Source organism: Ciona intestinalis, chromosome 8, assembly GCF_000224145.3.
Source record: "Ciona intestinalis chromosome 8, KH, whole genome shotgun sequence".
Lineage (NCBI taxonomy): Eukaryota > Metazoa > Chordata > Ascidiacea > Phlebobranchia > Cionidae > Ciona > Ciona intestinalis.
The window spans coordinates 2,967,499-2,987,602 of NC_020173.2; the positions used below are offsets into that span (position 1 = coordinate 2,967,499).

Sequence of the window (20,104 nt, forward strand, 5' to 3'; positions counted from 1 at the left end):
GTCGGTGAGGTGGTTGCATGTATCTCTTGTACAGTTTTAATATGTGTTATGATGTCATAAACATTTATTATTATTACGTTTAGTTCAAAACAACGTAAACGTGGCGATACATTAGTTTCACTAGGCACTGGAGGCACTGGAGGCACTGGAGGCACTGGTGTACTGCGGTATTTAAAGGGGTCCTTCATCCACCTCGTGCCAGCTCTATGATAATTTGGAGAACCCGTTAATGACCACTGGGTTGGAGCAATTGCCATTTTTCCAATAAAATTGTTTTAATTTTTTTTCCAATGAATTAATTAAATGTGTGGTGGAAAGGGTTAGATGCGCTCTCAGCAGTATAAACTAATTTATTTTTAAAATTAACCACTTGGTGTACGCACAGATTATTAAATAGAAAAGTAGTGGTATATTTTGTTAGAACTGTTAGAATGCAATAAAAACTATTGGCTGTACATAATGTACTAGCTTCAAAACCTGTGTTGTTTATTTTAAACAGGAGTATGTGTTATACTGCGACGTGGTGAAGCAAGTTTTAAGAAGACGAGATAATTTTCAACTACAGCACGATAAAGTAGTGGCTGAACTACAAAGAAAACAAGATGAAAAAGAAAATGTAAGTTTTTTGGATGATGACTGATAAATTCTGCAAATCTGACCCTGATCTGATGTTTATATAGTTGAACGATTCTTGTATAGTAAAAAAAAAGACAGTAATATTTTTGGATATATAGTAATTATGAGGTTGATGGCAGCCTGGGTGTTGGGTGATGGGCCTACTGTTACCGACTGAACTTGTTGCCGCTTAAATTTTGTTTTTTCTTTTTTATTCACCTGGCTCAAATTCAGTCGATAAAGTTTGGGTGACTTCTGTAATAAGTAATACACAGAAATTTTAATCGGCCAACTAAAAAATCAAGGTGACCCATAATCCCAACCGATTTATCTAATGTAGAATACCACCACTGGTGTGCCTTGCTTAGAATGAATCCCCCACGAGAATTACTTTTTAAAATAAAAGCACAAATACTAGTTTATAATCACAAAGTTAATGGATTTGGAAATCTAGTTTTTTTCTTTGAAATATTGACCGTTTCAGTTTATGTCAATTGTAGTTTAGTATAAAGAAACTGCATGTCCATGCATTAACACCACTTAATGTAAATGGCTTGTGATTTGTGAAAATGTTTGTAATATGTCGAAAAGTTTTTTTTAATAATATTTTACTTGTTAGCTTCCAAAATCTGACCAATCATATTCTGTCGGGGCATTGATGGGAAAATCAGCCAATGAGGTGAAAGATCAAAAAGAATTAAAACTCGAACAACAAATTGAGGAGGTGGGTGTGGGGGTTATATCAGGTGTATAACAGGGGTGTTATTGGTGCCAAACCTAGGGTTGCAGGGTATGCAGGCCCACCCTGGAATTTCCTATACTGTATTAATGAGTAAAAATTACTCCAATGGGGTATATTTGTTTCATATACATGTGCATCTAGATTGTCATGCCTCCCCTGCTTTTAAAAAAGTTTATGTGTAGCATGTAGGGTATGTGGCCGTTAGCATATGAAGAGAAATTTTATAAATGTAGGGGGATTCGTAGTAAGACACACAATTCTGTGAAACAAATTGGAGCATTTTGAATGTAATTGTTTAATTGTATTTTGGTTTTTGTAGATATCGAAAAGAAGAGATGATTTAAACGACAAACTCGAATGTGCGAATGCAAATTTAAGATCAGACGTAGATCGTTGGAAAGTTGATAAACTGCATGACATGGCACAAATATTTGATGACTTGGCAGATTCACAAATCCAATTTCATCAGCAGGTTTGAAATTTGCTATTTTTTTTAATTTTTTTTTTATATTCGTTATATTATTTCATTATTTATTTATTCTATTTTGTCCATGTTTCGTCTAAGTTTTGTGCTATAACGCTTACCTTTAAAAAATTAAAAAATTATTTCAATAATGTCACAAATCCCTTCTCCAGTGTCTATCTGCATGGGAACACATTCTACCTGCCATGCAAGAAAAAGATCAATCTACAGATTATGAGACTTAACTTCAAGTAGCAAATAGTTTTCATATATTAAGTGATCTGTTCCATTGATGTTAGCTAGTATATTCTATATTGCTCAATTTTCTAAATAGATTTGATTGAAAAGTTTCATAAAGATTTTTAGGTATAAAAAAGATTTGATAATTGGTGTCAATTTTTCAATGCTAAATTATCTTTCTAATGTAGTAACCAGTGGTTCTCAACCTAATTGCATCATTAACCTCTTAAACAGAATTGTATAAATTCTTGTGACTTGTCTTACAATTTAATTGAAGTGACTCAATTTACTTGTCCAAGTTTTATTGTGTGTTTACTGAAGTTAGGTGTAGTTTCAAAAATCCGGTCGCAAAAGTTTTTCTGTTACTTTGTGTTTAGCGTTTGGGTTATTTTTTGGGTGAGATTGTACAGCGAGGCACTAATTACACTAGCCTAATATTTGGGTCACTGCAAAAGGTTGAGAAGCACTGGTTTCAAATTTGGAGTATTAAATAAATGTCTTCACCAAACTATATAGTACTGTGGAGTAAGATGGGATATCATAAGCATCTAAATCCCATACTGTTGAATCGTGTTTTAAACAATTACCAACACTATATTAGGGGCACGAGGGTAGAGGTATTAAAATCTGTAAATATTTTTTTGTTTAATACTAAGTCGGACAAGAAAAGTAAATAAAAATGTTCCATCTTACTCTACTCTACTTTATTATTCTCTTCCGTTGTTGTATTTTTGCTTCTTATTTTACAAGTGAACTGCTCCATTAATTGTACAACTTTCAAATTTTGAACCACAAATAATGAATATATGTAATTGATCAAACAAATTAAATTTCCTTCATCTATTATTAAAGTGTTCGAATTTTAAATTTTGATTTTTCATGTTCTGTAAATTGTTTCAATTTCGTTCAAAATCGATGCACATTGTTGTAATATCTCACGTGCAATACATAAAACTGTATGAACTTTTTTTGTTTTGTTTAAAAAACCTTGGTGGTTGCAGTTGTTCCAGAAGGGCATATTTTCTTGGCTATGTCTAAAACATGGGCAAATTTTATTTTTGTTTTCTATGACTTGTCCCTGTTTCAACGTTCTCACCACGTGAAAAAAAATGTTGGAAAAAAAACAACCTAAACAACAAACTGCCCTAACCTAAACAACAAACTGCCCTAGAACATAAATGAGACATGGAAAAGTCATGGCGAAATAAATTTATTCATTTTTGCAATTCAGCCAAGATGTACAAACATGTTACAACACAGTGCTAATAGCGTGCAGTTATCAAAAACAATTCAAATCACTATAAACAGCTCAAAAATGTTTAAATAGTACATACACATAACTTCATTAATTACAAGACTGAATTTTGTGATTTAAGAGAACTTAAACACATAAATATAATTATACATATATAACTTTAATTATACATATATAACTTTAATACAAACAGCATAAATTGTCTAAACATTTAAATTAGCAGCACATCTAAAAAAATGTGTAAAAGATTTAACAGATCAATAGGGTTGTGAACTTGGCGTTTAAGAATTTTGATTTAATTTGAGGAATGTAATTTTCACAGTTGCTTGGTTTATAAGTGGAGTATAAAATAGAAGCTGCAACTCAGTGGTCATTATATCCCTTCAGACAGCGCCGTCATAAGGATTTGCGATTCATGATACGTTACGTCTTGAAGACACGGCAGAAAAGCAAGCCTAGCTTCTACTACAATAGCTTAAATTATGGCAGTGGTTGTACATTAAAAACTTTAGAATGGCCAGTATATGGATAAATCTTGTGGTTCAGCGCCCACTTGTAATGCCCATAATGATGAACTCTGTATTTTCCAGGTGGTGTGTTAAGTGAAATGTCCCATTTGATGGTAGCTTCACTTATTCCACGAATGTTTCCCATAAATGAAGACCTCTCCCATATGAATCTTTAGATTGGAATATAAATGAAATTTAACTATGAGCACAAACTGAATGCCTAGAAATATTCTTTAATGAAACCCTAAACCATTTCCCCCCCAACATTTGTATTGTGTAAATAAATTAATCAATGTAATTTATTTATAATTTTAGGAGGGGCGGCGACAGGGTTCCCAATATCTCAAACTCTGTAAGTGATTATTTTCAGAGGATAATTTTTGTCATGTATAGCTGATAATTTAGACAACCCATATGATATCATTATTTTTTGACAACCTTTAAACATGTATTTTACGTATTGCCTATGCGACGGCACCTTTAAAAAAATTTAATTTATTTTAACTTTAGGTTTTTTACCTGGTATCCCACGCTCCGTCATTTAAAACAACTTTCCATGTTTGATTGACAAGTCTTTGAACTTCAAGGAAAGTCATATTGAACTAAAAAAAAGTATTTGATTAACTGTATACACATTTCTCATTTAAATAATTACTTTTTGACAAGTGTGAGGTGTAACTTAGTGAAGTGAACCAATTATTATTTTATAAAATTAAATAAATGTAACTTACTGTTGGGCTGTTTCTTGGATTGCCAGAGTAAAACTGAACAGATACAGTATCCCCTGTAAATAGAATATAATTCTTGGTTAAATAAAATTTATTAAATTTAAAAGGCCAGGGTAATTAAACAGAACATTTCATTGCCGCGTGTGAACAAATAAGTTATATTTTTCAAGTATTTTTCAATATCTTGTGCGTACACCTACACAGTGTAATGACAACATCAGGGTTTATGTATGAGGGAGTTGGAGGATTTGTAAAGTCTAAAAAATCCTCTATGTAAATACATTTATGGGCTGTTTCACAATTTCATTTTAATATTAGCCATTTTTAAACTTCATATAGGTCATTTTTGAACATCTCAGTCATTTACGAGTTTCGATTTAATATGACCAATTTTGGAATTTCATTTTTCAAAGTCTCAAAAAATCCCCTATGTAAAGAAATTTATGGGCTATTTCACAATTTCATTTTTATATTACCGATTTCCAAACTTTATATAGACCATTTTTAAACATCTCATTCATTTACAAGTTTCGATTTAATATGACCAATTTTCGAATTTCATTTTTCATAAAATCAATTTTTGGAATTCATTTGAACCATTTACCTGATAATAGGTATCGTTTGCATCTACAATGGTGTCTCCCATTGAATATCCAAATGGAGTTGTATCCATTATCACAGGCAATACAAATGATTTCAACTTGTCTATTATATCATGAGCTTCACCACCTGGCCCTAATGGTGCGTCCTGTAAAAATTAAATATTAAATAAAAATAAATTTATTTGTCATTGGTAGAAGCCAGTATATGGGGTTCAGTGGGCATGAGGTGTATAAAATTTGTAACCCCTTTGTAAATTAAAATGGTATATTATATTGAGTTTTCCATCATCCAATGACAAATTACAGGCATTACATTCAAATACGATTTTATTTTAAGTAGAATGCCTGGTGCAGACTTACCTTTATCATATGCTGTGAAAGTCTCTTATATTGTTGAATATAAGCTTCTAATGTATGAGGGCCATATATGGTGGAAGCACCTTCATATCTCTGTACCTGTAAGTGTACAATCAGTTGTTGAAATAGTTTTACTTTTGATTTTATGCCAATGAAAGTAACAATAATATGGAAAGTTAAACCGTAAAGCATATCACAAGAACAGAACAATGAAATGAAATGAATACACCTCAAAAACATTTTTTTTAATAGTTGCGGTATAAAAATAAATAAAATAATTTTTTATCCAAATCAAGCATTTGTTTTATATGTTAACTTTTGCTAACTAAATCTATGGGTTAGGTTTTTAACTGTTAAACTTTATAACATAAACCACTTACATGATACTCCTCATATGTAGCAATGTAATCCGAATATGTGTTCGATAAACCGGCAATAACACTTTCAAATTTAACATTTGGTTCGGCTTCAGTGAAAACCTGAAACATAATGAGTGTGGTGTCAGGCAAAAGGACAAACGTGAGTATTCATACACCTCATGCTTACTGTTGGCTTATAACATGGGTGTCTTCTTATACATCAGACACCTGGTGTATTCATACACCTCATGCTTATTGTCAAGTTATAACATGGTTGTCTTCTTATACACCAGACACATGGAGTATTTTTACACCTTATGCTGACTGTCAAATTATAGCATGGGTGTCTTCTTATACATCAGACATACATGGTGTATTCATACACCTCATGCTCACTGTCAAGTTATAGCATGTGTGTCTTCTTATACACCAGGCATACATGGTGTATTTATACACCTCATGTTCAGTGTCAAGTCACACAGACAGTCACCTCTTGAACAGCTTGCGACAATCTCCTCCCAGACATTGTTGTGAACTCTCCTGGAACAGCGGAAATCAAAAACTGACCAATCCTAAACAATTGCGTGTCGACTACATCTGGTTGCCATGGATACGGATATTGCATCTGGTATGATAATTGTACAAGTTATTTAACAATACTTATTGTTGAATAAATAATTGACTTTATTTTGTCGCTTGGGTCACAGTAATGAAGTCAAGTAGTAGACAACTTCGAAATAGAGGAGAAGACTTCTGTTTCATACACCTTGTTTCCGCTTTTTAGAAGTTACAACATATTTAATTTTATGTTGTGGAAAATTAATTAAAACAAAAACGGTAAAACTGCAGTCAATATATAACATAAAACTGTAATATAGCGAACCGCTGTTTAGCTAAACTGAATGAAGAAAGTAACCTAATTTATCCTCGTATGGCCAGAAAACAACAGTCATTACAACATGGGTGTTCCATTTCATACAACTCCTACCAGCCTACAAGTTACCATGTATGTTACTTTGTGGGTAACTTTTTTTTGTATGGCTGACAATTTGCCTGGATGGTTAAATATGGAATAGCAGGAACGGCAAAAAGTAAGTACATCCCAACTAAACTTACCTCCCCTGTAGCAAGTAATATAGGTTTGGGTGAATGGCAAGCTGAAAGTTCTTTAGACGGTCCGTGTAAAAAGTTACGAACTATTTTCCAGAATCCGTTCCCACTTGTGTCCCCTATGGAAGAATTATTTAACAGATTTAGAGAGAAAAAAATCTTCTACAAAAAAAATAGTTATTAAGTATTTATTCACACATTGCAATAGCTTGAGCAACTCGATTGTGGGCATGGAAGTGCCAACCATGGACAAATCACACATTTAATTCGCTGAAGTTCTCACCCGTTAGAATACACCAAAACTATATATGCATGTAAATGGAACAGTCTATGAAATAGAACAACCATGTTATAACTTTTGAGCGAGCCCACCATATGCAAGGATAAATTATAGCCACTCATTTATTTATTCAATAATATAACATAATTTTTATTTTATTTTTTATCGCTTTGGAAATGGTAGCGAAGATCAGCTTATTTAATACATCAACAAAAGAAGGAAATTAGCAAAAAGAGAGGAGAATCAGTAAAACAACAGTTTTTTTACACACACTGCAGGTAAAAACTACTTGAATAAAAAAGTATCAGATAAAAGCTTGGCTGGTGAACTCCCATTAATTCAATAACACTTGCCTTGTTTAAAGTCGAAAACTCCAGGTCCGTCAGTAGTTCCCGCTGCAAAACTGAACCCCATTGCAGGTTTGCATGTTGTGGCTGTGTGGGTGGCGTTTAAGGTAACAGTCTGGTTTGTCATGTTGATATATTGATGTACTGCATGTACTGGTCCAGTCACATGGCTCTTTGCATTCTTGTACAAGCTCTGTAAAAATAGTCACACAGGATGTTGTATATAAATAGAAATTATGTAGTACAATAATAGTGAAGTAACTTAACATCATTATGTACACAACATAATCAGTTTCCTGGTTTTATTTTAGCTCTCTCATGTAGGCCTCGAGTCAGGATCTAGAGGTTAATATTTTGTTTACTGTGGTGATGAGAGTGGCATCCATGAATAAGTCACATAGGTTCCCACTCACAAGAATATAATGACAAAACCAAATGTATTTTTTGCTTTTTGAAAGTGTGTAACAATTTCATCAGTTTAACAAAAATAAGTAACAACTTTCTCTATTTAACAGTAAGCATAATACAAAAAAACGACACCCGCAAAATGTATACAAAACAGGACACTCTGTTACAACAACTGTTTTTTCCTGCAAGTGACATTCATTTATTTAAACAAGTAACATTTATTTATTCTATAAACAAGTGACATTCATATAAACAAGTGACATTCATTTATTTATTTGCCGAATAAATCTTACCATTGCTTTATCAAACTGATTTTTCCCAATAATTTTTGTACTTTCAAACATGTCTTTTCCTGGTCCACTTGCTATGCAGTTGTGAACTTTACCATCACATGTACTGTGTACGTTATCACATGGAACACCTGTGTAATGAAAACATATGCTAAATTATTCATGAGTTTGTGTACATAAAGTTCCCTTACAGTTGCAACACGTTATTTAAATTAACAAATACCATAACCCTTTAGGGGCGAGATGTGTGTTTGAATTTTTTGGTTTTAACCAACTTTTACATAATGCTCTCTTGCAGCACATGTGTTTGTGCCAGCAAAAAATAATAATTTTGACATTTTTTTAGAGAAAAATTGCTACAAGTACCTATTTTAAATTTTGTAGATGATGTTATTAAATTTCAAATAACGTACCTATAAAACTTGGATTTATGTGTAATTTGGGTTTTAGTAAAAATATACACCAAGAAATTATTGCAAAGTAAATGCAAAAGTCCTCCAAAATTTTCCAAAAACAACATTTCGAACTGAAGTGTCTGTCGCAAAAGTTCCATGGCATAAAGGAGCCACAGAACTCAAAAGGTGTTACTAAACACAGCAACATATTTCCACTCCCCCACACCTGTATCTATACAGTGAGGTCCTCTAGTATTAGGTGACACATCTCCTTCGTTGCTTTGAGCAAACGCTGCAACAAAACTCCCTTCCCCGGGTTTTGAACCTGGATTCATTGCCTCTTCAAACAACAGCTCAGCATAACCTTTATTTAAAATAAGAAATCATTACTGTGAAGAAAATGAAATGTGTAACAAAAACTTTTTTTCGTAGCACCTGAATTAGTTATGTCATTACGAGAATTTTATTTGGTTTTAATAATTCTTTTTCGTTACAAGGACTTTTTCGTGAGTGTCTTCTAGCCCTAAACCCAAATCCTCTAGGCCTTTTAATTACTACGCTATATGACAAGTTTAATTTCGCTATATGACAAGTGTGGTTGCAATTGTGGTTGATTTCCACAGCATTAAAATTTATCAATGAAAGCTGCATAATAATTGGCATTATCTACATCACACATACCTTTGTTATCACCACTTATAAGGGAATTGGTATTATTCATACTTGTGCAATGGACAGCAAACCAATTGATCATTCCAATACCTGGAAAAAGGAAATTATTAGATATCATAGTAATTATATTAATGGTGATAAATAGGTGTATTTCACATACCACTATACCAGTTAAATAAAATGATTAGGTTAAATAGGAAAAATGATGCCAATAATTTAATGGGATAGCTACAACTACCATGTAAATAAAATTACCCTCCCCCCAAAAAAATTAGGTGATTTTATTTATAACAACTACTTACAATAACCAAAAACATATCAATTGAAAACAATAATTATGTGGTATTACCTTTTCCATTGGCATCAATAAATTTGAGCAATATCATGTCTTTGTCCACATTATACTTGTACCTACGGAAATATAAAGCTTGATTATTTATAATAAAGCTAACACTTTTGTATTTGCTTCTTGTGGTTTGGAAATATTACATAAACAGTTGTAAAATATTGTGAATTATTTTGATCAGAAAAAGGCTCTTTCAATGATAGAACATGTCTTCATGTTTTTCGCAACTAAACATTTGTTGTTTTTTTATTATTATTAATGAAAAAGGTTTTAAATGATTTCCAGACAATAGATTTTAAACTTTTTTGAGATAAATTTAAATTTTAAAAAGTTTTAAATGGTTGAGCAAAAAATATTTTTGAATGAAAATAGTTATGACAGTGAGCCTTGAACCTTGTATCCCTTGGATAAAAGCAAAACTGCATACCTTGCTCTTTCTTGTTCCGGGTTATTAATATAAGCAAGTGGGCTCCTGTTGATATTAGAATCCAATAACTCGCCTTTGTTCATAAGTATTTTTCCAGGGGCAGCGCTTTCGTGTGCAATATGAATGCTCTGTTTGTTATAAAAAAATCTTGAATCAACAAACAAATTATTAATTCAATACAGAGTGTTGGGTGTTTTGTTAACACCTGCTGTTTCATAATGCATTTTTTCAATAATAGTTCCCAGGCGGTTAAAGGGAATATTCATACTATTAGTACAATACAGAGTGTTGTGTCTATAGTTGAACAATCTATAGGTAAATACTAGGCTGTGGCTGCATCAAAGCTTTTATTATTAGATAAATTAGTATAAAAAATCATTTTAATAACGTCAAAATTAATTCTGGAAATTATGTTTGGTTTGATTACTACTAACTTAGATAACCATATTATATAACTTGTCCTACCTATATGCCCGTCTGTCAAGGTATAAAAATAGAAGTTTGTACGGCATGCATAACTTACCTTAATCCTACCTTTAAGCCTGGGTTTCCCCTTCTATACACACCCACACAAAACATACTATGCCTGTTATATACATCTGCAATTATATCAACAAACAAACAAACATACATTACCTCAACAATGCCTTCAACCATTGCTTTTAGTGTTTCAGGCACATAACCCATAGAAGTGATTTGAAATAACACATCTTGAAGAAAACCTGGATGAAAAATGGGCTTAATTATTGGGCACACACTTTTTAATTGATAAGTTGTGTAAATATGGGTTGGGTTTTATGACTAGACATGCTGGGGAACTGAGATTTAGGATGGAGTCCATGTAGCAATATTTTATTAAAATATTTTTTACAGATAGCTTACAGTATGTAAAGTAAACTAAAGTTTATTGTATCTCTATTATGTGGGTAGGTTCCATACTAAAGTGTGGCAGACCATTCCAAATTTAATTTATTACCCCAACCTTATAATGTACACAGCATTCTGTTCGGCACGGGTGAAGTCCTACAACATGCCCTCCATGAGCCCGCAATTTGGGCAGATTTGGCCCATTACCTCAACATTTTATATGCACATTCTTTTCTACATGAGTAAGGTCCTACAACGTCAAACACCATTGGCCTAAGGTTTAGGTGGATTCGGTTCATTACCCCAACTTGCAAGCGCTTATAGAGCAACACACTTGTATGGTTAAGCTTCAGCAACTAACCTGCAGGGGCTGAATGAGTGTGAGTCCCGCTTATACAAACATTGCCTGCATCATACAAACTTCCATATCTCTGCTTGAGAACCTTTAAGACCTGAAATTGGATACGTTTTAAACAAAGTGTCTCATGGATAATTTGGTTTCCTGTGAAAATGTCTCCACTATATAAGGAAAAATATGTGTTTAAATTAAATGTCTCGGAAAGGAGACCGCAAACTGTAAGTTTAAGAAACATTGTTGAGTTGTAAATAAAATCTTGTTTTTTTGATTTTTATATATTTTTTTACCTCTAGTTTTACAAGTAGGGACCCCATGCAAGCATCAACGTTGACAAATAATATACGGTTACGACCTTGTTGAACTAGGAAGGCACGAGCGTATTGTCGCATATGAAGTCCACCAGACACTTGGTTGGGGTTCGCATAACCCATCTGTAAGAAAGAAATATGTTAAATAACTTTCATAAACATTTCTCAACGTGTCTATAAATGAATGTAGGCTAATGTATTCATCAATAAAGGACAACTAGGTTAGGGCAATTATTGTTAAATGTTTTACCCAGAGACACATAAAATCAAACTGGTTACTGAATTAAACCTCACACCTGTAACCTCTGTGTTAGAGGCAGTAGGTCATGTATTTGCACAGTGATGATAGGCCATACATATGGGTAACAGACAACTATTTGCTTTATTGATATATTTTGTAGGATTAGGTGTACCACTTTTACAACCGAAATTAGCACACTGGGCAGTATTTCCTCTTCCTTTAGTTTAGTACAAAGGATAAAGTTAACAAGCACTCAGTTATGCATAGCTTACAAAGGGCACAGCCCACTGCGTGGTACTGCTGCATAATAAACACACCAGACACACCCACCCCTCTAAATATAGCAGCAACATCTGCTGCATAAATGAAATGTACTGGGGCATTAACTGCTTACCATATTCACATCTGCTGCAGGTCCCGTAATGTCGGCCCGGCCAACACCGATGATGTAACTTGAGCTTGCATCTTTGCCTGAAAGTAAAATAACTGTTAATGTTGCTCAAGTTTAAAACATACGTTTTTATGTGTTTTTGAAGTTATGTTTGATTTATACTTTTTTCGGAGTAAATTTTTATCTGGATTTACAGCCAGGGTTTTTATCATTTGTTTTTACCTAACAACCACGCTGAGGGTAAAAACTGCTGTTGGAAAAGCATCGGTTGAAAAGCGTGACTAATAAACCCCAAGAATCCCATGTTTCAATATTACGTAATGAAGTAATATTAGTTGGGTAATTGAAAATCGTAAAGATTAGGCAGGACAATAATGATAAATTATAAATTAAAATGTCAATTCAATTGAACAATACATGGAGTTACATGTGATCCTATAGTAATGAAATAGGACACCGCATCGCGCGTGCTATAACAACGGAAACTCTATTTAGAAGAAAGGCGCCTCTTAGAAATTTAACGTTTAAATAAAAGCGCGCGTCGTTTAGTCATACAGTCGCGGTTTCGAGTTGAGTGTCTATATGACATCACAAAAGCCGATAATCCTTCACGCCGGTCGTAAGCAAAGTGACGTCATAGTTCAAGCATTTGTGAGCGCAGAATGGTACGAGTATAGGCGACCAATAGGAGAACAGGTATACGGCGACGCGAAACCGGCGGTGCCTTTGGGCGTCGACTAAATAAATGAATTACCGTATATTACTCTTAGGTCCAAAATCTTGGTTTCTTTGAACTTATACGGTAAACCCCTTCCTTCACTTTTTGTTAGTTTTTTAATTGATTATTGCCCATGCCCCAGGTGACACTGACAGGTGTGACTGATTTTTAACGGATATTTTTAACTTAATAACATGAGGAAGCACGAGTGTGTTATATAAATTGCTTTTAGGTCTAATCGCTTTACTGAAAAAATTTGGTTACTTGAAATTGACACGGTAGATCAGTTACAACACATTTTGTTTTTTTTAAATTAGTATGGTGGGGCGCGGGAAGATGGGACACCTTTTTATTCTATTTTCTCGTCCCTATTTGTAAACAAATAACAATCGAAGAATTAAAAAAACGTATCCTTACGAGTCCCCCAAAGACCATTTCCACTGTTTAAAACACAATCAGGATGTTTGAATATTATGTGCTAAAGGTGTCCCGTCTTCCTTCACCCTACTATATAAAGAGGTTATTTCTTCTGAGCACAACATGTTTTAACAATCGGCATTGTCACTTTCGTTCTCATAATGTCATTCGAATTCCCAATTTAGTTAAGTGCGACAAAACAACTCTATAAATGACTTGGAGAGGTAACGAACCGTGGACCGCGATACGCGCGATATTAACGACATATATGGACCGCTAAGAGCGGTAGGTATTTCTTAGCAGAAAACCGAACGTATATCGAAGTCCAAATTCCAATTTACCTAAAACGACACTGTGGGAAAAAAAACAAATATATCTATGATGTGATAGTGGGTTTTATTTTATTGCCATTTTTTTCATTACGGAGATTTCAAGCGTGGGAATTTTGGAGTTAATTCTTTAAGAGACGGCGACAGAGTTAATTCTTTAAGAGACGGTTTCAATTGTTTTCACGACACAATAAATGTATAGTCGAGTGACGTAAGACAGTTTAGGTTTTCAAAAACTTTCCATTTTTTCCCGGTTCATTTAGTACAGTAAAGTTGAGTAAACGAAGAACATTTCTACAGAATGTTTTCATAATATATGACCGTTGTCCGACGACTCTATAACAGAGTTCTTACTTGTTTAAAACACTACCAGAAAACAGGGGATTCAGGTGGTAACGGTATCCCATATTCCTATACACGAACATCCGTTCCACAAGTGTAACTACAAGAATGTTGTTACACAATGATTAGCCACAGACCTTCAGCAAAGGATAAGAAAATCAAAACAAAACGACCACAAAGTAACATACGTGGGAAACCATAAGCGAGCATGTGGTTTGACAGGACACCCTTGTTATAACCTCTAAATTTACCACGCCAAGTGAGTATTTATTCCTTTAGCATTCTACTCTGGTTGGGGCATCGGTTTACTGCGGCTAACGTATCGATCAATACATTTTCCAAACAGCGTAAAGGAAAATCGAACAGAACGAACTAAACGCGTTTGTGGTAAGTGACTGAGTGAAAGCAAATTAAGATTAAACACTGACATGTTTTTTCCCTTAGTTTTAACTGGTTGGTAGGGTGGGGGGAGCTGAGACACTTTTCATTCTATTTTCTCGTCGCATTTGGTAGTAAACAAAGAGCATTCAAACAAATATAAATCCGTATCCCCTCGACTCTCGTAGAACGTTGGTAATTGCTTAAAACACGATCAAGATATTTGGATATAATGTACTAAAGGTGTCTCATCTCCCCCTACCCCATATAGATTGACTCGTTAACACGGTATAATAAAGTAAGAATGTGCGGTGTGAATGAATAAATGTAACTTGCTTTATCCTGGAATGGCCGGAAAACCAAAATCGTTTGAGCTATTTGAAAACGTAGCGTGTTGTTTTCACAACGATAAACACGTTATAACTTAACAGTGGGCATGGGGTGTATGAATACACCATGTGTGTCTGGTATATAAGTAGACACCCATGTTATAATTGACAGCGAGCATAAAGTGTATGATAAGCATGTGTACTTTACAATGGCACATTTATGTTATAAGCTGTAGTAGAACTAGCATCTACCATTATAAAGAAGCTAACGTTCTACTACAGCACCATATTGACTACCCAACACACAGCTTATTCGCGTACGTGATTAAAATCGCAATTAAAACCGCCTTAACGCGGGATATCAAACATGGGAGTAACTCAGTCAATATTGAATCGTAGTAGCAACCGGCGTTTCGCCGGTAATGTAAATAGCTCATGGGAAATGCGTTCGAAGGTTCTGGTTTCCTATGAGCGGTAGTAGGAAGTCACTGGAAAACAACTGATACGTGTATACGTGTCCTTGTACATTACCAAGTCAAACGAAACGGTTTAATTAATTTCCTAAGTACCTAATGTCATCGGTTTAGAGTTAATGACTAAGTATGCAATAAGCACTCTCGGTATCTAAGCCACACATTGGTTGATAGACAGGAAGAAAAGGTTTTAAATTTAAAGAAAAAAAACTTTTTCAAGATGATTTCAGAACACTCACCCAAAGTTTCTGAACAGTCTTTCAACTTATATAGTAGGATGGGGGAAGATGGGACACCTTTAGCACGTAATATCCAAATATCATGATCGTGTTTTAAACAATTAATAACGGTCTATGGGAGTCGTAAGGATACGGTTTTATAATTCTTTGAATGTTCTTCGTTTACTACCAAACGGGACGAGAAAATAGAATAAAAAAGGTGTCCCATCTTCCCCCAACCTACTATATATCCAGTTGCAAATACCACAGAAAATAACCACCAAATATACAGTTTCAGTGCAAAAAAACGTGGCGATAACAGCTCTTAATATTACACAATTTTCGAACGTTCGGGTTTAGAATACAAAAACCATCATCGGTGCTTTTGGAAATTGAAATGTTTGGTCTATTAAAATCCCTTAGCTGTCACAAACGCCAGGCCTTCTATACCCGCAAACTAATATACTTTTTTACAACTATGCGGTGAATGCTAGGAATAGACGATAAGGTAAACCAAAATCACTCATGTAAACACATAGCTGAAGTCTTCATTTAGTCATGTCAACGCGTGGTTTGCATTGGTTTGTAAAATATATGCGCTTGCGACGTATGAAACTTCTAACACAAGATAAACAAGACGAATTAGGATCATTATTATAGGGACATATTCGCATATTACAATATCTAGAGACGAATTGTGGAATACAGCAGTCAAATTAGAATAAACACTTTGATTTTAGGCTTATCAGGAACAGTCTCTTTAGAACGGTTTGATGTTGATTAATTGGCAGTTTTGAGACACATTGGGATCGTGTTAAGGCAGGCAAGCGACTTATATAACAATGCGTAGGCGTATTTTACAAACGATATGTCATTTCCATGTTTTACGTGCTGGTGCGCATTTGTAAACATTAAACATTGCTGCTATCGTAATTGAGCTGATTACATTTGTTTCTTGCTTTTGGGTACTATAACAAAATAAATTTCAACGACACAATATGTGCAACAACAATAATTACGACGGAGTATATTAAAAAATATTAGGTCTTAAATTACAATCATTTTGCTCGAAACTAACCTGAAAACATTTGTTTCATTTTGTCGAGTGCCATCGTGGTTGATTCGTGAACGTTAGCGGACGAGGTTGTAGGATTTGTGGGTATAGTGGGTAAAGCTTTAGGGCTTGTGGGTGTGGTGGGTAAAGCTTTAGAGGCCGTAGGTGTAGTGGGTAAAGTTTCAGGGGTTGTGGGTGTAGTGGGTAAAGTTTCAGGGGTTGTGGGTGTGGTGGGTAAAGTTTTAGGGGTTGTGGGTATAGCATTGTACGATTCAGTTGTTTGAGATTTTTTAGCGTTTCCTTCGGTCGAGACTGCTGTAGTTTTATCTGGTCTTCGATTAGTTGGTTTGAATTCGTTACTTGGATTGGCGGATACAGTGGGGTTGACTTGAGGAGGGCTGTCGTCTTTAGATGGAAAGTTTTTGAGGGTTGGGGTCGGGGTGAAGGTAACAGTAGTAGTTGCGCTGGGTAGTGGGTGGGTGTCTGTAAGATATAGTAGGTTGGGATAAGTTGGTCCAATATCTTTTATTGTATTATAAGATGGTTTTCAATATTTTTTATCGTATTATATAAACACAATAACTATACAATGCTTGTGCCTGCTTCGTATGTTTAACAAACCGCAGACTTTGGACTGACTACAGAACAGAATTAGAGAGGAGAATTATTAATTTAACAGTATATAGAAATTAGACCTGTAGCTCTACAGGGAAGGGGTAAGATACCAATCCTCAAAGAACGGCAAATATTGAAAGTAGAAAGGAGAAACTTGCCAAAAGATTAATTGCTTTGTTACAAATAAAGTAAGGTTGGTACTTCGTGACAAGATTGATCGTTTCTGTAAGGTAGTTATTGTACCTTAACTATCTGAACTGTTTCATAACGACCGTCGTCGTGTTTGTACAAATGGCTTAAATAAATGCTTCATTCTCGCGTGACCGGAAAACGACAGTCGTTATAACACGGGTGTTCTATTTCATACATCTCGTGCCAGCTTACGAGTTACCACGAATGAAACTTGGTAGATGATTTTTTTAGATTTTTATGTTTATTTAGGTGTTGCTTACAATTTAGACAACCCATTAGTGTCCACTGGGCTGCTGCTAAGTGTCTTGCCAAAGACACATACGACCACAATGGTGGCAGTGACGAGTATAAACCTCTGTGCTTGGGACTTACTTGTGTGTGTGAAGTTTAGGCCATGGTTTCCTTTCTGTGGTGGGGTGAGTTTCGTTCCACTGTAGTTAAAGTTATCGCTAGAGGTTTTCGACGATTTGCCTGTAGAAAAAAATGTCTATGTAACATTTCTATTGACTGTTTGTATAAGTTGTACAATCAGTAAGATTTGCATAAATAAGACTCACTTAGTTACTAAGTGCACAGATTTTGAAGGCAATTACCATTAATTGACCTCTTCCATTAATAGATTAATGTCAGTAATGCCATTGTATGTCGGCACTTGTATTCTAGTGTAAAACAAAGCGTCGTTGTAAATTTTGAGAGGGAAATGGTTATATGGTAGGGTAGGAGAGGGGGCACATTTTTGTTCTATTTTCTCGTCACATTTGGTAGTAAACGAAGAACATTCAAAGAAATACAAAAGCGTATTCTAATGACTCCCATAGACCGTTGTTAATTGTTCAAAACACGATCAGGATATTTGAATACCTTGCACTAAATGTGTCCCATCTCTCCACAGTACTTATCACGTAACACGCGAAGTGCCAAGTTTTTAAGAGTTATGCTTTGTCGATCAAGGATATAAATATGTACAGACAGTATTAACTGTAGGACCATGTACAAGCACTCTTAAGTCACTTACCGTTCATAAATATGGCAAGAACAACGAAGAATGCCAGCCATAAGGATAATCCAACTCCGATAAGAACTTCTAATCTTCTTCGTCTGCTCAGTCGTAATAACCAGCTTTTGTAGCCGAGAGGAGATTCGGAATGTCGGCTGTCTGCATGATAAAAATCAGAATGCGTGGGCGTAACGATGCAAATATGTCGTTATCGGGCCTATACTAGAATATATGTTTTATTACGCCCTGGTTGCTGCTATCGGGCATAATATATTGTACAAAAACTGATCTTCTGGCATAAAAAATGCTAAATATTATAGTATAGTGGAGTAAGATGGATACCGTTAGCAGTTTTAGCACAAACAATCTCATCCCATAGACCGGAATTAATTGTAAAACGACCGATGATGGCATTGTGTATATCAAATGATTGCTCGGCATGTATAATCTTTCTTTTTATTTGACTTAATATTATTGGTCTAAAATCATTTTACACATGAAGATTTAAAGCGAGAGGGTAATAGGAAAAGCTAAGATAAAATCAAAACCCGATTAATTAAACAAACTAAACGTAAAACTTACGTTGGTTTCGGTTCCCAAGCGCAGCGACTGCTTCAGATGATTTGATTTTCTTTTCGTTTGAAGCTAACTTTAATCTTTCCCAAGAGTCCTGTCTTGAACTGCCCGATACGTCAATAACTGTCGCTTCCGGCACCTCATACGTCACCTCTGTGACGTTATCGTTAGTCGTGACGTCATCATTTATCGTGACGTCACTGGTCTCAAGCAAGCTTTCGGTTTCAGCGTTGTCATAGTTACTGCCGCGGTCGTCTACATCATCGCACTGTTCCGCATGAACGGTCACGGTCACGTGTGCGGGTGTAGCCTGCGTTTCCATATTGGGTGAACAACCGTCGACCAATAAAGAAGAAGGGGTGTCGTCAGTGGTTTTATACTTCTTGGGCACATTCGGTGGCGGTGTGACGTCACTATCCTCACGCGCTCCGTCATTATCCTTAGGTGTGACGTTACTAACTTCCGGTGTGACGTCATCAAAGGTCGTAGGATCAGGTTCCGTGTTTTCAACCGTGGAAGACACCATTTCTGCTGACAGAAACTTAAAAGTAGCACCAGATAAATATCTATCGTTGCTACGTCACCAACCCCCTACGACCTACCTTGCGGATATGGAACAAGATTAACAAATCTGAATTTAACTGATTATGCGAAAATTTATAAACTATAAATACAGGTTGAGTCATACGACATTAATAATATAACGTATTGATAATATCAATATATAAATTATAAGAAATTTTCATTGGTGTGCAGTACACATTAAGTATACGACATAAGCTAATGTTGTGTGATGCTGCAAGAACCATTAGCTGCATACACCTCTTCAATTTAACATATACATTTCCATAGTGCCGCTTATGTAACACGACTTCCTTCATTAAATTGTGGTGCATAACAAACCAGTTCCCTTGTCCCTTTGATTAAAGATAGTATCGAGGATAATGTTACTTGAGAAGGGATGAGACGGAAATTAGCAACAAAAACTCCAATCGTAAAACAAGCTAAATTTCTCCCTATAACTATATAAACACTATCCTCAAATAGGCACTTCCATAGTATGTCCCAACTGCTTCCTACTACGTAGCGTACATATGCCGATGGCTTAACTATAGCATTGGGGCGTTGTCAGCCACACACCACAGTGCGCGTGTAG

The 20,104-nt window shown here is 35.0% G+C and overlaps 2 protein-coding genes across 3 annotated transcripts in view; one reads left to right on the forward strand and one right to left on the reverse strand.

The window, feature by feature from the left end:
* Nucleotides 1-3,023, forward strand: part of LOC113473992 (sorting nexin-7-like) — a 6,592-nt gene extending 3,569 nt beyond the window's left edge. For both annotated transcript variants that reach the window (XM_026835439.1, XM_026835438.1), the window contains exons 7-10: nucleotides 500-616; nucleotides 1,235-1,339; nucleotides 1,677-1,829; nucleotides 1,994-3,023. In XM_026835439.1, the coding sequence (XP_026691240.1) occupies nucleotides 500-616; nucleotides 1,235-1,339; nucleotides 1,677-1,829; nucleotides 1,994-2,065 (447 nt within the window). In that variant the 3' untranslated portion in view covers nucleotides 2,066-3,023. The remainder of the gene's footprint in view (nucleotides 1-499; nucleotides 617-1,234; nucleotides 1,340-1,676; nucleotides 1,830-1,993) is intronic.
* Nucleotides 3,024-3,343: 320 nt separating this feature from the next.
* LOC100179780 (neutral ceramidase) lies at nucleotides 3,344-19,584 on the reverse strand. Its single transcript, XM_026835415.1, has 22 exons — nucleotides 18,955-19,584; nucleotides 18,391-18,531; nucleotides 17,748-17,846; nucleotides 16,593-17,051; nucleotides 12,314-12,390; nucleotides 11,658-11,801; nucleotides 11,374-11,464; nucleotides 10,782-10,867; nucleotides 10,146-10,273; nucleotides 9,722-9,783; nucleotides 9,382-9,462; nucleotides 8,927-9,064; nucleotides 8,309-8,436; nucleotides 7,614-7,800; nucleotides 6,987-7,099; nucleotides 6,361-6,495; nucleotides 5,892-5,990; nucleotides 5,515-5,610; nucleotides 5,157-5,300; nucleotides 4,556-4,609; nucleotides 4,344-4,426; nucleotides 3,344-3,994 (listed from the first exon to the last, which is right to left on the reverse strand). The coding sequence occupies exons 1-22, from the start codon at nucleotides 19,472-19,474 to the stop codon at nucleotides 3,796-3,798; spliced, it is 3,264 nt and encodes a 1,087-aa protein (XP_026691216.1). The 5' UTR covers nucleotides 19,475-19,584; the 3' UTR covers nucleotides 3,344-3,795.
* Between the last annotated feature and the right edge of the window lie 520 nt (nucleotides 19,585-20,104).